Below are 17,980 nucleotides of genomic sequence, written 5' to 3'. Positions count from 1 at the left end.
CCCCCGGCGCTCGCCAACGGGGAGGGTCTGGCGAGCCCCGGACAAGGATGGCAGGGGCTCCATCTGTATCTTGGTGGAATCTCTCACCATGCTCATCACTTATTGCACCACAATTCGGAGGAAAGAAGTCCAGATGAGAATCGAGAAAATGAATTTTGAGTGACATATATGAGTAACATATATATTGAGTAACAAAATATGGCTGACAATAACTCAGGATACCTGCACTAAGGAATGCCAACCTACAATTTATTTAATTAAAAAAATATTCCTAGTATTTTTCGAAAATCCCTCAAATTCTCTAGCATTTATTGAAATATGGTTATATCTCAGAACATAGAGATAACTTAGCATTTTAAATGCCATATTCGTATTTCCAATGCTCGAATAAACTAGTAGTGACTATTTTTGTTTCAGAAGCATTTTCACTGTTGGCTAGTGTTATTTATACATACCAACAGGGGTGGATTGGGATGGAAAACCAGCCCGGAAAATCTGGGAAAGCAGCCCTACAAAAAGGGTGGAGTCTTGAGGGCCATGTAGGGGAGCCCCTTCTCAAAAGCAGTAGCCCCCTCCTGCCTTGTACCACATACTATAGGGCTGGGTTGGGTCTAAAAATTGTTCTTACCATTTAAAGCACACAGGCCCACATGGCATCAGCATCTGGCTCCTGGCATAGACTCCTACCTGGGTAGACATGAGTGGAGGAATAGGGGGGGGGGGGGGGGGGGGGGGAGAGAAAGAGAGAGCGAGTCGTGAGTGGAGGAATAAGGGGGAGAAAAGTGAGGGAATGGATAGGGTGAGACGAGGGTTGTTGGGATGCGTGAGAGGAGGAATAAGGGGGGAGGTGTGACAGGAAGAACAGGGTCGGGCGTGAGAGTGGTGGAGCAGGTGCAGGCATGAGAGAGAGAATTCCTCATTCATGGTCTCCACATGCCCTATTCTCAATTAGAGAGAGAAACAATTTGCGGACCAGCGCACTGGTAACTAGACCGGTGTCCTGGTGGGCCAATCCGCCCTGCATACCAATTACGTTAAACCTTGTGCTTAATATACAAAAGCCAAATCTCGCTAGCCTGATCCAAGCAACACAGGAAAAGTGCTCCTTGTTAATCCTGGATTTGTAGGCCATTCTTAGTCTATTACAATGGATATTGACGCTTTCTATTAAAAAATATTTTATTAAAAGTTGAATACAAGTTTTTGTTAAGTTGTGTGATTTATAAAACGGACCTTTTGAAGGTTATGGACTACTTGTATACATTGTAGAAACATATACTTTGTGTCCTCTTTCACTAACAACTCAGTGCATCCCATAATTTCATAGAATTACCATTTCCAACTGGGATTGCTGGGACCTGTCAATTCTTAGTTCTCTAGCTCCATAAAATGATTGCACACCTTTGGAGTAGAACACACAAGCTCATTTTACGTTGGCAATATTTATTTTCAGTCTCTTATCTCCAGTTACAAGGGTCATTCTTGTATCTTGTGGGCAGTGTATTCACCCTGCTTATCAGGGATTATAATGTGCTCATTGCCGCCTCTCTGCCACAGATTAATGCTCCTTGCTGGTACAGTAAATCCTGCATCTGGTACTAGCGCCCTGTGTTCTGCAGCGGGACGGGTTTCTGCTGTGACGTCTTGGGCTTTGGCAGAAGGCGCAGTGTACTGAATCGGCATTCTTGCAGCATATTGGATTTTTGCACAAACCAGGGGTGCAGATATCCATTATAGAAATCCTTAGCTGACATTTTCTTCTTAAGTATAACTGTCCTGACCCCAACCCAGCCATCCTGCCAAAGTAAAAGGAACACTATCAGCAATGCTATAAATACCATACATACTTCCCCTACGTAATGCAGAAACAATAGGCACCTGACAGACTATTAGTGACTAGATCATAATGGTAGATAAGGATCCCTTCACATAATACGCATATTTGTTTATAAAAACTCACCTTACAGCATACCGCCATGATCTGAGGTTCCGGTAGATAACAGATTGAGCCTGGATTTCTGGGGAGATCTACAGAAAATAAGTTCTAGGTTTAATAAGAAATGTAGATCCTTCTGCATTACTGTTCTAGACCATTAATCACAGCCATAAGATTAATAAGGTGTTATGGCTGACATTAAACAAAAAGTGCTACATTGGAAATCAGAAGATGCTGTATAGTTTTATTGCTCCAGTAAATGGCTCTAGACAATTTTAACATGTAAAACAGGTTTTTGTAATTATTTCCCTTCAACAAATAGAGACATATACAGAAATATATAATGCCCATGGTGCTCAAGAAAAGTGCACATACCTGTAGCAATTTTAATTTTACATTTATCTTATAGTGAGCGTTTATTAAAAATACAAAGACAACACAAGTCTGTATACCAGGCTGTCTATATTAATAGACAATAATCAAAAACACTGACAAATGTTTGCAAGTGCTTGTACCCACGATATATATATATAGATATCTATATCTATCTATATCTATATCTATATCTATATCTATATATATATATATATATATATATAAAAATTCACTCCAACAAAAATAATAGTAAATCATCCTTGATGAAACCAAAGAGGACATGACTTGTAGGGAGGGGGCAACATATGATTGACAGAGGAACCAATGGGGGTTATTCCGATTCACTTGGGAAGGCACAATCACTCTCTAATGGACAAAACCATGTGCACTGCAGGTGGGCCTGATGTAACATGTGCAGAGAGTTAGATTTGGGTGGGGTTTTACTTCAAAGTGAGATCTATATTGCAGTGTAAAAATAAAGCAGCCAGTATTTACCCTGCACAGAAACAATAAAACACCCATATCTAAGTCTCTCTGCACAATACATCTGCCCCACCTGCAGTGCACATGGTTTTTGTCCATTAGAGTGATTGTGCCTTTTCAAGTAAATCAGAATAAACCGCCCCATGTCTGAGTTATTTACCTACTCTCACCATACAGACAAATATATTCCATCATTGCCTATGGGTTTGAACCCACTGAGATTTCACTTAAGTAATCACTGTCACTATAGTTTTAGGTTATTCAGAATGATGAAATACACTTTATCCGGAGATATCTGCTTCCATCAGCATATTTCATTATTCCTTTATGGCCAATCTTCTAAACAGGGAGGCAGGTCAAGACATACATATAGGCCTCCATCGTTAATGGATTGTGGCATATTTCTAATAAAACTGGTTTACCTAAAAAAAAAAAAAAGTGTGTATATGTATTTGGCTTTAAGTACTAAGTGAGTGACTAAAGGGGAAATCCAATTAAACTTGCTATTAATAGAACTTGGAATGAGTGCCCAGACGTTGAAAGATGCAGGTTTACCGCTCCTAAAGAATGCTGGTGTTCTCCAACTTTAGTGCCGGGTGTGATAAGCCCACAGCTCACAATGTGGCACTAGTTTCATCAGATGTCTTGGATATTTGAAAAACGCTGTACACTAATTACCGGCACTATTCAGTAGCACATTTTACTGAACGTTTCCCCCTGAAGAATGCTAACAGGCATTTTTCATGTCTCGTAATGTCAGAGGTAGATAACTTGTAAGGCTGGTTTCACACACACTCCGGCTCCAGCCGGACGGTGAAATCCCGCACGGCCAGGGAGCCGTGCCGCACACAGTGGTTTATCATGGAGGGGATGGCCACAGCCCGGCAGCCGTCCCTTCCAGTGGCGGGATCCGGCTGCAGCCGTGCGGCCGGGCCGTGGCCGTCCCGTGTGAATGGACACAATAGTATCTATTCACAACTACTGTGTGCGGCACGGCTCCCTGGCCGTGCGGGATTTCACAGTCCGGCAGGAGCCGGAGTGTGTGAAACCAGCCTAACTCCTCAGTTACAAGTCTGGAAGCCTCTGGGTGACCATTCTAGTACTATAGTCCCACAACAACCATGTTTTCCACAATGCTTAGTCCTCTGGTGATTCTTTGCTTGGTATGTGATATTAAGTATCTAATATTACAGATACTGATTTTGTTGTTGTAACTGCTGTTCCCATGCAATTGAAATGCAAAGTCTAATTCCAAATTGTGGACACTCATACCTGAATTAATTAGCGAGTCAGGAACCTCGATGAAGTTAAGAAGTTTAATGGGTTTATCCTTCCATACAGCCTGAAGTGGCATCTAGCATAAAGCAGAGAATACAGTCACGTGAGGCACAGCTCAAATCATATGCAGGTAATACATGTCACTGCCAACTAACTGGAGGCCGCAAATTATGTTCAGTGATTATCTGCAGACAATCTCTGGTCTAAAATAACACTACCGAGTTAATATTTATATTCCACAAAAGTGCACTGTTCCGTATAATGTATTTCCCCTGTTGCTTTTCAGTAATAATCTATCAAACAATCGTAATAGTGGTCCACTTGCACTATGAAGAGGCAGATGAATAGTCTGAAGATAGCAGACTATGAAAGGATCACCACTTTAGGGACCTGCAGATGGAGCCATTCTCATCGGCTCTGCTGGCATGCCAGACCCCTGCATCTGGCACGCAAGTGGCAACTCGCACGTCCATTACCAGGAATGTAGCTTGCGTGCATTTCCAACGCACAAGCACCAAATGTGCTGGCGCTGTGTGGCAAATGGTGCGCCAGGAGAAAGGTCGGTGAGCCGTGCTCCATCTGTGCACACTCGGCAAATAAGGGGCATATTCTAACCAATCTCACTAGATTGCTTAAAAAATGCCCTTACATTGCTCCAAGGCTCTTATTCTGGTTCACCCGCAAAGGTAAATTCCTTCTTAAATGGACAAAATCATGTGCACTGCAGGGGGGGGCAGATGTAACAGGTGCAGAGAGAGTTAGATTTGGGTGCGTTATTTAGTTTCTGTGCAGAGAAAATACTGACTGCTTTATTTTTACACTGCAATATAGATCTCACGTTGAAGTAAAACCCCAAACAAATCTAATTCTCTCTGCACGTTACATCTGCCCCCCCCCCCCCCCCCCCCCCGTAGCACACATGGTTTTGTCCATTTGAGAAGGAACTTGCCTTTGCGAGTGAACCAGAATAATGGCCCATGTGTAGAGGCCATAACATTGCGTTGCATCGCTAGACGATTAATATCCAGCAGGGCTATAGCGGGGTCAGGGCCAGTGGTCTCAGCGGGATGCAGTTAAAATCCCGGCGGTCGGGATCCCGGCGTTCAGAATCCCGACCCCGGAATCCCAACGTTCGGAATCCCGACTCCGGAATCCCGACTCTTTCTCCCTCTGTGGGTGTCTACGACACCCCTGGAGGGAGAATAAATTAGCGTGCCGAGCGTAGCGAGGCACCGGGCCCACTGCGTGGCGAGCGCAGCGAGCCCGCAAGGGGGGGCGATCCACGTCCCCCCCTTGTCGGGATTTCGCCGTCGGGATTTTGAATGCCGGGATCCCGACCGCCGGGATTTCATACTGAATCCGTATCAGCGGAGAACACTGGCCCTGACAGGTCGCTCAGCACACAGTGCTGAGCTATCTTGCTGGACATTCTGACAAATCTAGTTCTGAGTGATTAGATGGACCCGTGGGCCTTTTTGTCTTCTGTTATACTGTTTGTATGCATCTAATAAAATTGATTGTTTTGAACCAATAGAAGTACTCAAATACTTTCAGATGCATCTCAGTGTACAATAGGATGTAGAAATGTGTCACACTTAGTAGGGCAAATTATCAGTAACTTATTCTAACCACCAACTGCTGCTAATAGGGTGTTTTTGTGCCCTGAAATTCGTTTATTATATTTTCAACTGTATGTGAACACCACAGTAATCCCATGTTTTCACGAATCTCACACACACACACACACACAAAAAGAGATAACTGTGTTCCTGTTGTGATGCATTCATTCCAATAAATGAAATGAGGACTAGCTGTGCAATAAATGTAATTGAACCTAAAGCCCCGTAACACACGGGGGAGATATATTGCTCAGCCATATAGGGCTGAGCAATATATGGCTGAGCAATATATTGTTCGGTTTCTCCTTTTCATCAGCGACCAGAGATGGTCGCTGATGAAAGGGAACCTCTGCCAGCGGTCCCACAGAGGTAATTAGCTGGTCGCACGAGCAAGCTCCTGCGACCAGCGTTTAGAACGGGGCTGAAAACGGGACTGCGCACCCAGCGATTTATCGCCGGGGCACACTCCCATCACTGGCAATATGGTCGCCTGCGACCATATTTCCAGCGATTTCAGCCCCTACCGCCCCCGTGTGTACACAGCTTTAGACAGTATTTTACAAAGATGGCTGCCAGCCTTTTACCGCAAATCCAACAGCTCGTTCTAAGCATAGAATCTGTTCCGGAGTCTGCTCCTCCCACCTGACGCAGCTCACTGAGGCAGATATCTTGGGTGCTGGAGGGAATAGAAGAGTAATAAGGAATCCAGGACATCTAGCACTTTCAGTCATTTTCATGTTATGCTCAGAGAAAGGAATGGTAGAAGATGCATATAACATACCGAATGTTGCTCCTTCAGTCGGCTGCTCTGTAGCAATCCGCAGACATTCCGGTAAATTTTTCAGAACGGATATAAGCTGAAAGTGAGAAGACAGATGTGGTCAGTGTTCGGGTAGGCTTCCGGTTATACCCGGTCCCCTTCACGAGACCACTCACCATTTCTGCTCCATGCTTGGACAGAACAGTTTCCAGCTCCTTAGAAGTGCAATTGGGTGGTACAGAGAATGTTTTCTGCATCACTATAGGACCCACATCAAACCTAAATCACACAATGCAGGTTACTATACACAATAAAATGGTAAGATGCTTGTGAAGTATCAAAATCCAGAACGCCAGTCATTTCTGTAAAACTTCATAAAGGACTAAATTAGGCCATTGCCTTACTGATGCCAAAGTATATACGGAGGTTTGGGTGTTATTGAATTAGCTCATGGATTACCTGCCCAGATCTAAATCAACATTTTTTTCCAGCAGTGACCATAGTATCCATCTTAATTGCCCCTATTAAAACAACTTTGATCATCAACACTGTTGCTGCACTGTACCTCTTTGGTCTGATCTGCATGATTGTGACTCCAGTGTTCTCATCTCCATTGAGTATAGTATGGATTAATGGCGCTGGTCCCCGCCACCTGGGAAGGAGGCTGGGGTGCACATTCAGGATCCCACTAAAATAAACACAATCAGTCAGCAAAGGCTCCAATAGCAATGTCAGTATAAATTATACATTGTAATTTACCTACTAAGGGAATTTTAAAATGAGGTCTTCCCGAAGAAGTCGTCCAAACGAAGCCACCACTCCAACATCAAACTGATCACATTGGCTGGTATTAGGCCATTCATAGACCGGTATCCCTTGGTCAGCTGCATAATTCGCTACTGGAAAACCTGTCCGCAATAAAGACGGTAGAGAAACCACCTCAAGACGTCCTACTATGGCTTCTTGTGTCTTACTGTTTTATACATGCCAAGGTGTAAAAAAAAAAAAAAAAAAAAAATCAATTAACACTATTTACATATTTTGATACGCAATACTGTAAATGCAACCTACAACAATCCCAAATTTCATATATGTACGGTAGCATATCAAAACTCTTCCCCACACCTTATGGTACACTAGTGACTTATTTTTAAAGTTAACGGACATGTGTGCCTGCCAACAGCTTGTTAGCCTCTCAGTGAGGGAGCCTTGGTACTATTAGCATATTCTTACATATAATGCAGCGGTATGCTACACAGCGCTGTACAGTTATTAGATTATGACATGTTACATGTAATAACATAAAACAGGCTCTATTGAAATATCAGATTATTACCTGGTAATATGTTTTCCTCTACTCCACCATGGCAGCCATTACAAATGGGTTCCTCCCCACTGGGTAGTGCTTCAGAAAGGGAAAAAAAGACACCAGCCCCTATAAGAAGGCCCCTCCTCCTGGCCTCAGTGTCTTTGCATTCTCCAGCTTTAAACAAAAAACATCATTAATCCGCATAACACGTTAAATCATAACACATCGGGACGGGAATATATGCTGCCATGGTGGAGTAGAGGAAAACATATTACCAGGTAATAATCTGATATTTCCTCTACCTCCCCCATGGCAGCCATTACAAATGGGTAATACCCTAGCAGTTGATATATGGGAGGGCATACTCACGAAACCAGAGTTACTTCACTCCAGACTTCAAATTAAATAATAAGGTACTGCTTCAGCCTCCTTCCTTATATCACCGCGCTAAGGACGCTTCTCCCGACCTTAGCATCTGATGACGACATCACATCCACACGATAGTATGAATGGATGACCACCCGGCTGCTTTGCACAACTCCAATACCGAGGCAGATCCTTTCTCTGCCCAGGAAGATGCAACCGCCCTTGTGGAATGGGCCTTCAGACCCACTGGAGGCTCTCTTCGCCTAATCTGATATGCTCTGCAGATACAGGCCTTGATCCATCTAGCCAATGTGGCTTTTGATGCAGCTTGACCCTGGTTTACTCCTTCCGTTAAAACGAATAAATTCTTCGACTTCCGGATGCTTTTCGTATTCTGTACGTAAATCTTCAGCGCTCTCACAACATCTAATCTGTGTAATCGCTCTTCTTTCACATTTGACGGATTGGCACAAAAATAAGGTAGGATTATATCCTGGTTGATGTGAAAGTCTGATACAACTTTAGGTAAAAATTCAGGGTTAGTTCGCAGCACTACCCTGTCTTCAAAAAAATTCAAAAAGGGCTCCTCCGCCCAGAGTGCCTGCAATTCTGACACCCTCCTTGCGGAGGTTATTGCCACAAAAAAACTGACTTTCCAGGAAAGTAACTTAAGTGTAGCCTCTTGTAGCGGCTCAAACGGTGCTTCCGTCAAAACTCCTAAAACTACATTTAAGTCCCACGGTGCCACTGGCGACCTAAATCTTGGTTTGATCCTTTTCGCAGCCTGGACAAACCTGCGTATGTATCTGTTCTCTGCCAGATCCCAATCTAACATTGCTCCCAATGCTGATATTTGTACCTTCAAAGTACTTACTGCTAAGTCCAGTTGTAAACCTGCCTGAAGAAATCCAAGTACTGAAGCAACTTTACTCGGTATTTGTTGGTTTGAACTACACCAGGACAAATATCTCTTCCACACTCGATAATATATTTTGGATGTCGATTGTTTTCTTGCTTTAAGCAAAGTGTTGATCACTGAATCACAGAAACCTTTAGATTTTAATGTAGCGGTTTCAGAAGCCAGGCCGTCAGTTTCCATGCTGGTGGCTGCGGTTGAAGTACTTGGCCTTGGACTAGGAGATCGGGCCATTCGGGCAGGAACCATGGTCCGTCCACTGCCATTTGCATCACTGTAGCAAACCACGCCCTCCTTGGCCAATACGGAAGTATCGCTATCACTTCCGTCTCCTCTCTCTGTATCTTTCTCAGTAGGCGCGGAATAACTGGAATCGGCGGGAAGACATACGCTCTGCACATGTTCCACTCTGCTGTCAGTGCATCTACCTGCTCCGCTTGTGGATCTCTGAACCTTGAGAAGTACCTTGGGACTTTTTTGTTGCGACGTGTGGCCATAAGATCCACCTGTGGCCACCCCCATTTCTCTACGATCATGTTAAACAGGCTGTCGTTGAGCGCCCACTCGCCCGGTAGGCACTCTGTTCTGCTTAATGAGTCCGCAACCAGATTGTCTTTCCCTGCCAGGAAGAGTGCCGAAATGCTGTGTACCTGACACTCTGCCCATTCCAACAACTGGGATGTTATCTCCATGAGACGTCGACTTCTCATCCTGCCTTGACGGTTTATGTACGAGACTACCGCCCGATTGTCTGATCTTATGTTTAGGTCTCTGGCTATCAGCAGATCCTGGAACTCCTGACACGCCATGACCACCGCCTTCATTTCCCTGAGATGGGAATGTGCGGCTTGCCACCTTGGAGACCACCGTCCCTGTGCAATGGACTGACCGCATGTCGCTCCCCAGCCTCCTTGGCTGGCATCTGTTGTTACCGTGACCTGGTTGACTACTGCAAACGATTTTCCTGCTTCTAGTCGTTCCACGTCTGACCACCAGGCCAAATCTGACTTTGCGGCTCTTGTTAATATTATCTTCTGAGTAAGATCTTTGCTGTTCTTGTTCAATTGTGACAGGAAGCAACTTTGGAATTTCCTTGTGTGGAACCTTGCCCATGGTACTGTATCTAATGCAGCTGCCATCAATCCCAGTATCTCCATGCAGTCTTGGGATGACACGACTGATCTCCTCATAATTAATCTTACTTGGTGTACCAATTTCTCTCTTCTGGTCTCCGTGAGAGACACTCTCATGTTTTGAGTATCTATTGATACCCCAAAGTATGTAATCTTTTGAACTGGCATCAGTTGACTCTTCTTTACGTTGATCAGCCATCCATGATGTTCCAGACATTTGAGCACTAACACTGTGTGTTCCCTTACCAGATCTTCTGAATCTGCAACAATTAAAATATCGTCGAGATAGGGCCAGAGTTTTACTCCCTCCTGTCTCAGCTTTGCTATGATCACAATCAGCACCTTTGAGAAAGTTTGCGGGGAAGTCGACAGGCCGAAGGGAAGAGTCACGAATTGATAAGTGACCCCTTGCAGACGGAACCTGAGAAACTTGTGATGGTTTGCGTAGATGGGTATATGTATATAGGCGTCTTTTAGATCTATGGACGTCATGTAATCCCCACGTTTTAAGTCTGGGATTATCGATCTCACTGACTCCATCTTGAACGTTCGGCTTAACACAAACTTGTTCAAGCGCCTTAAGTCTAGGATGGTTCGAAAACCTCCTGACGCCCTTTTTTACCACGAAGAAGCGAGAAAACCATCCCTGCTTCACTTGCTCCTTCGGAACTACTTCGACAACTCCTTGTCTTAGCATTTCTTCCAGACTTGAAAATAGCGCCTATTTCTCCCCCATGTCGCTGGGTACTGGCGACTCCACAAAGAGACTTCCTTAAAGTCTCATAAATTCGATTCGATATCCGGACTGAATTATTTCCAGAACCCACCTGTCCGTGGTGGATTCTCGCCAAGCTTGGTGAAACTGTTTGAGCCTGGCGCCAACTCTCTGTATGACGGCGTCATTGTTGCTCCTTTTGGAAAGGAGCCTTCCCTTCTCTCCCTCTTTGGGCATGAAAGGACGCCCGAGACATCCAGTTTCCTCTCCTATAGGCCCTTCCTGGCCTATAAGCCCTGGAATATCTGTATTCCTGATGCTGAAATCTATTAAATTTTGCAGGAACATCCTTTTTGACAGCTTTATCCTGGGGCAACCAGACTGATTTGCCCCCCCCGAGATTTTAGTAATTAGTTCATCAAGCTGTTTTCCAAACAGATACTCCCCTTGGAATGGTAGGGATAGCAATTTATTTTTCGACTGCACGTCAGCCGCCCATGGTTTCAACCAAAGGGTCTGATGTGTTGCCGCTGCAGTGGCTCCTGCTCTAGCTGATAGGCATATGGAGTCCATAGTTGCCTCACACATAAACTCTACAGCCAATTGAACATCTTGGACTGTTTTAATAAGTTCGGACCTCTTAATTCTGTCCAAAATGTCCGCCTCTAATTGCTGGCACCGGCCTCGCATTACACGAGAGGTAACAGCCATAGCAGCTACTGGCTTAAGGGATGCCCCTGCCGTAAGATACTGCTTTTTCAGACCCAGCTCAATCCTACGGTCCATGGGGTCTTTGAAGATATTTACATCTTCCAAGGGAAGTGTAGTCTTCTTTGACAGTCTAGAGATAGCTGCGTCAACCTTTGGCGCCTCTTCCCATGTCGACACCTGATCCTTGTCGAATGGGTACATTTTTGTTACTCTGGCGGAAACAGCCACCCTCTTATCCGGGTGTTTCCACTCCTCAGCAATGATAGCTTTCAAAGTCTGAGACAAGGGAAAACATTTCCCCTTCCTTTTCTTATCCTCGAACAACAGTTCTTGTAAATTAAGGTCCTCTTGTTGATCCTCAATATTGAGGGCCTTATGGATAAGCTCTAACAGATTATTGATCATATCAGGATCAAAGTCCTCTGACTTATCCTGAGGTATGTCTTGATCCTCATCCGGATCCTGACCCAGCATCTGCGCACAGGTTATATGTCCTCCACAGAGTCATCCGACTCGTCACTTAGGACCACATGCTTCCTTTTTCCAGACATTTTACTCAGGTCTTCTTTTGTCACAAAAAGTCCCTGCTAATGCTGTTTTCAGCATATCCACTAGGTTCGTCATTAGAGCCATGGGTAGAGGCTGAGGGGCCTTACACTCCTCACAGAGGCTGCCCACATGCTTTTCAGATAAAGTTTTATCGCATGAAAAACATTTAGGTGAGTGCATTCTCCTGTGTTTGGCTTTACTCTCCTTTTCCTTGCTGGTCTCAGACCTGCAACAGCCCAAACACCATGTTTCATAAATTTTCCAAATCAATGCACCATCACCTGAACACCACAAAAGAAAACAATTCCATAACCAAAACGACCAAAAACCAAAAGGACCAATAACAAAAACCAAAACACCAAAAAAAAATAAAAATCACCCAAAAATCACACAGTTTGTGGCTTACCCTGATTTCTTAGCTGCCTGCCGATTTTTTTCTTCCATATTAAAGCCAGCGGTGCGCCCTGACACTAAATTGAAATAACAATTAAGTCCCCTGCACAGTCAGAAAAAGCCAGCAACACACAAGCATTGATTGCTGCACATACCTGCTCCAATAATGACCACACCTGCATGCAATAATAGTAACACCTGAATGCCTCCTTGTTACAAACCAACTCCCTGCACAAAGAACAACTTCATAAAAACAAGGAATTTAACTCTGTGTGGCATGGAACTCAGGGCTGGAACCATGCCACACTTAAACTGAAATTAGCACAAGAGTAATACTTTAAACAAGAAGAAAATCAGGCTCACCAACTGTAGAAAATAAGTTTTCCTCCTCAGCACAGCTACCACGCCATTAAGCATGCTGCTATACACACAGGGACCCAGACGCCGGCTTACTTCCGCCCTTAATAGGACGGAGATCGCTTCACAAGCCGGCGCCGCGCACCGCCGCTGACGTCTGCCTGCTTTCACTGTGGATTAATGCAGGCCAAGCGTGCTGCGGCAACGCTATCCCGCGCCGCCATTAGCAACACGCCTGCAGACGCCGCCGCCTGTAGCTGCCCCCGGAGGGGTCCGCATGCGGCCAGGGAGATCACATACCTCCACAAAGGGCTCGGCCTGCCCTCCCTCACTGCTGGATCGCCGGAGCTGCCGCAGGGGGACACAATTTTTCCTCTACAGCCTCCAGGGTAAGCCACCTCTCACACACTACCCGAAAGGGAAAAAAAGACACTGAGGCCAGGAGGAGGGGCCTTCTTATAGGGGCTGGTGTCTTTTTTTCCCTTTCTGAAGCACTACCCAGTGGGGAGGAACCCATTTGTAATGGCTGCCATGGGGGAGGTAGAGGAAATATGCTTACAATCTATTTTATATACAATGTCACTTATCCAATAACTGAATATAATACATTACATTAATTGGTCTGACAGGTTTTACAATAGAAGACATTATCAAATTGCCAAAAATATAATATAGAGCAGGGATAGCCAACTCCAGTCCTCGAGAGCTACCAATAGTTAACATTTTCCATGTCTCCTCACAGAATCACAAGTGAAGTAATTAGCTCCACCTGTGGATCTTTTAAAATGTGTTAGTGAGTAATCTGTGTACCTGCGGGATGAGCTGGAAAACGTGAACTGTTGGTAGCTCTCAAGAACTGGAGTTGGCGACCCCTGATAAAGGCCCTTATTCTGGTTCACTCACAAAGGCAAATTAATTCTCAAATGGACAAAACCATGTGCACTGCAGGGGGGGGGGGGGGTAGCAGATGTAACATGTACAGAGAGAATTACTTTTAGGTGAGGTTTTACTTCAAAGTGAGATATATATTGCAGTATAAAAATAAAGTAGCCAGTATTTTCCCTGCACAGAAACAAAATAGCTCACCCAAATCTAATTCTCTCTGCACAAGTTGCATCTGCCCCACCTGCAGTGCAAATGGTTTTGTCTATTTGAGAAGGCATTTGCCTTTGCAAGTGAACCAGAATACGGGTCATAGAGTGTATGCACACTATGACATCTCTGTAACAAGGGTATCAGTCAAAAGGTTGACAGAGGAAAGGTCGACACAGGAAAGAGTCAACGTGCACTAAGTCAACATTGACAAAAGGTAAACACAAACAATTTATCCACAAGGCAATGATTGACTTGAGTTTTTACTCAAATAACTTGTTCATAATTTATGATCCACGTGGACAAGTGGGCTTGGTAAAATGTGCCGATTGAAGTGAGTAATGCAAGGGTATATGTTACACTAATTGACGGTGCATACTGACATAAGCACCAAAAACCGTGAATAACTCATGTCGACCATTTTCATGTCTTTTGCTTGCGTTGACCTTTTTTCCACATCTTACCAATTCATGTCAACCTAAGAATTCACATCTCTAATGTGGGCATAATATATTATGACAGGGGATTGTATTTCTTTAATAGTTGCCCCTGTAAACACTCCAGGTCTTCAGTACACATTATACAACGTGTAACATTGTACATCCCACTGTCCCATCTGACATGCAGCACATCAGATGGGACAATACAACAAACGGTGGGTAAAAACAGCAGATTGGGTGTATACATTATAAGATGATGGTTCCGCTCCTCCTCAGGATGATATACTGATCTATAGTGTGAACAGAGATAACATATTGAGATGTATAAGACAAAGTGGAAGTAAAATGTAGATATGAAAGTGCGTTTATGATTTGTATGTTTGCCTGAGATGATCTGACTAGAACATACCTGTATCTATGAAGAATTTTAAGAGATTCCAGGGCAAATTCATCAGTTCCAAAAAACATGACATTGAATGGTGGATGCAGCCGCTGTGTCTGACCACAGGAATGGTCTCTGTGTGATTGTCCATGAGGTCCACCAATCCACTGCCAGCCATGTATCTCCTTCCCCTGAGGTCTCTGTGTGGGTATACAGCAGTAACTTGTCCCACTAGTCAGACACTGAGTCCTCCTGGACACACAGGTACAGAGGGAACGCCTCTGAGGACGGACAAGTGTCATCATGGCTCCCTCTTGGGTGACACCTCTCCTCCATAGCTGTCTCCTGGAGACTGTCCACGTCCTGCAGCCCATTACTCCCTTACACCCTGTAGTGCTGTGTCGTGTACTGCTACACCCATCACTGCCCCGCAGCCGTCCTTCGACCTTCCCATCAGCCACTCCTGCAACCTCCTGTCCCACCTGCACAGCCGGGGTAATAACCGGGGACCTGCCACAGGTGGGCACATACACAGTCGTGTAATGTGGCCCCTGCACGCGGATACCCGATATACACACACGTTCTGCCCTGATTAGCGTCCCCCAGATCGGGTTATATAGAACCATGGTGCTTGATAATGTTTACAGCCTCTAGCAAGAGCAGACTCATCGCATATCACAACCTTCCTCAGCACCGGTGTAGTCACTGGGAGCCGCCATCTTTGAAATGGGAAGCGACGCGAGCGCCTGTAAAAATCTTCCCAGACAAACAGAAGCACCTCAGAAAAGGTTCCTAAGAGTAGGACGTCCCGGCAGGAGGTAGCCGGTAGCCGGTAGCCGGTAGCCGGTAGCCGCGTCTTCATTCACGTTAGAAAAAAAATAGTTTAAAAAATGTTTTAAATATATGTAGGGGGATGGTTTTATATAATTTAACAAATTCTAGTTGTATGGCATCTTATGGATCCTGATACAGTAACGAATAGCTTGTGCCATATAAACCGTAATACAATAAATCTTATTACGCATGGCACTCATGGAATTTTTTATAGCATATCGTGGTATGTTCTGTATTCATCTGGGGTGCAGAACGTGGGAGCCAACCTAAAGTTATTGGGGTGCTACCATGACATCCACCATAAAATGACTTGTTTGCATAGGCATCACTGCTGGCAGCATGTATATTTGGGGTAGGGATGGATTTAGGAATCCCATGGATGGATGGCTCCTCCGCCATTATTTATTTATTTACAGTTTCTTATATAGCGCAGCATATTCCGTTGCGCTTCAAATCTTTTGATGCGTGGTAACTAACCATTGCAAAAAAAAAACCAGTTTGCGAAATCTCTGCAGCATGGCCACCGGCATTTGTGACTGGGGATGGGATCCAATGCAAGCATACGAACACTGCCATTGAATGGTAAAACCACTACCATTGCATAAAAACATTGATGGTTGAGAACCATCGCAATGTAATGTCCATCCCTAATTGCATACCCTCCAACTGTACCTTTTGGGCTGTAAAGTACTGGTTTTTATGGCCTGTACTGTACCAGCCAAAAAGGACTTTGTAGCAGGTTTCTTGGTTTCCAACTGTCCATTGAAAGCAGGGGCTGGCTGGCAACTTTTAGCCTGGGGGGCAAGTCCAGAGCACTGGCCCACAAGTAAGAGCGCATTGTTAAATGGAGGTTTTTCATTTAAAAAATATGGATTCATTAAAAAAGATTAGGCCTGGAGTTGATTATACCATAGATACTTTATTATAACTTTTACGTATCAAAATAATGAAAAAAAAATGCAAAAAAAAAATGTGTAAAGATAATTTTTTTTTCAAAAAGTTCACATAACGCTGAACATTATGTAAAGGTACAAAACGATTAACTTTTTAATAGGGGGGGGCCTGAGGGCTGGAAAAGAAAAAAAAAACCCTTTCCCCCTGTATAATAATAATAGCAGGAAACCGCAGGCTGCTCCTCCTCTATAATAATAACAACAACAACACCTCTATAACAGGAGGACACCACAGACTGCTCCTCCTCTATAGTAACAGGAGGACATCACAGGCTGCTCCTCCCCTATAACAACAGGAGGACACCTCAGGCTGCTCCTCCTCTATAACAGGAGGACACCTCAGGCTGCTCCTCTATAACAGGAGGACAACGCAGGCTGCTCCTCTATAACAGGAGGACACCACAGACTGCTCCTCCTCTATAGTAACAGGAGGACATCACAGGCTGCTCCTCCTCTATAATAACAGGAGGACATCACAGGCTGCTCCTCCTCTATAGCAGGAGGACAACGCAGGCTGCTCCTCCTCTATAACAGGAGGACACCAGGTAAAACATTATAGTTTGTGCATAAAGAAATGCACCAACGTTTCGGGGCTGGCACACCCCGTTTTCAAGGCAAAAAAAACAAAACAAGGTGGAGTGAAAACGTTGGCGCATTTCTTTATGCACAAACTATAAAGCTTTTTTCACCTCAGTCCCTCTGGAGTGCCATCTTTCATTTTTGCAGGTGTTTATCTATGTGAAAGGCACTGATCGCTATATCCTGAAGGAGAGTGCTGGACAGAACAAACAAACAAACAATATATATATATATATATATATATATATATATATATATATATAGAGTGGGTTTTCAGCCCGGCACTCCCTGGAATGGGAAAATTCAGCCTGGGTGCCCTCCGGAGTAACAGTATATCATGCGGTGCAAATGCAAGCAGCGGCACTCCCAGGACTTTTCAAAAAGACTTTAATGTGATCCCAACGTTTCGGGGAGCTGGGTCCCCGTTTGTTGTTTTACACCTTGAAAACGGGGACCCAGCTTCCCGAAACGTCGGGATTACATTAAAGTCTTTTTGAAAAGTCCTGGGAGTGCCGCTGCTTGCATTTGCACCGCATAATATATATATATATATATATATATATATATATATATATATACATACATACATACAATATAAATAAATAAAAGCAAAGTCAACACTAAAATGGTTTGGCTCCTGTATACCTGTGTACAGCAGCTGAGTTTGTGTTAAAGGGGGTGGTGCACTCTGGAGTCAGGCTATAATTTTTTTTTTTTTTTTTTAACTTAATACAAATGTAAAAAAAGAAAACATGCTGCATATAAATGTTCCAAATATGCAGACCTTTACACATATGAGA

At 44.2% G+C, this 17,980-nt stretch overlaps 1 protein-coding gene across 2 annotated transcripts; it reads right to left on the bottom strand.

The window, feature by feature from the left end:
* Positions 1–1,161: 1,161 nt before the first annotated feature.
* Positions 1,162–17,016, bottom strand: MTFMT (mitochondrial methionyl-tRNA formyltransferase). Of its 2 annotated transcripts, XM_083184309.1 has the most exons (9): positions 14,842–17,016; positions 7,215–7,424; positions 7,017–7,139; positions 6,628–6,730; positions 6,473–6,548; positions 6,276–6,367; positions 4,067–4,148; positions 1,961–2,028; positions 1,162–1,796 (listed from the first exon to the last, which is right to left on the bottom strand). In XM_083184309.1, exons 1-9 carry the CDS (start codon positions 15,438–15,440, stop codon positions 1,599–1,601), a joined length of 1,551 nt encoding a protein of 516 aa, XP_083040435.1. In that variant the 5' UTR covers positions 15,441–17,016; the 3' UTR covers positions 1,162–1,598. The 2 variants fall into 2 exon arrangements, with proteins under 2 accessions (XP_083040435.1, XP_083040436.1); XM_083184310.1 differs by lacking the exon at positions 14,842–17,016 and having other exon boundaries at positions 7,211–7,349.
* Between the last annotated feature and the right edge of the window lie 964 nt (positions 17,017–17,980).

This window comes from Crinia signifera, chromosome 4 (genome assembly GCF_055691185.1).
Source record: "Crinia signifera chromosome 4, ASM5569118v1, whole genome shotgun sequence".
Taxonomy (NCBI): Eukaryota; Metazoa; Chordata; class Amphibia; order Anura; family Myobatrachidae; genus Crinia; species Crinia signifera.
Note: the sequence above shows the minus strand (reverse complement) of the source record. Positions and strands in the feature narration are given on the sequence as shown.

What these genes read in the sequence shown, in the direction of transcription:
- MTFMT (XM_083184309.1), bottom strand. Translation starts at nt 15,440, where the DNA reads ATGGTTCTATATAACCCGATCTGGGGGACGCTAATCAGGGCAGAACGT. An exon ending in GACTGAAGGAGCAACATTCG is followed by an intron (nt 6,368 to 6,472) that starts GTATGTTATATG and finishes TATTCCCTCCAG; the next exon opens with CACCCAAGATATCTGCCTCA. An exon ending in TCATGGCGGTATGCTGTAAG is followed by an intron (nt 1,797 to 1,960) that starts GTGAGTTTTTAT and finishes TTACTTTGGCAG; the next exon opens with GATGGCTGGGTTGGGGTCAG.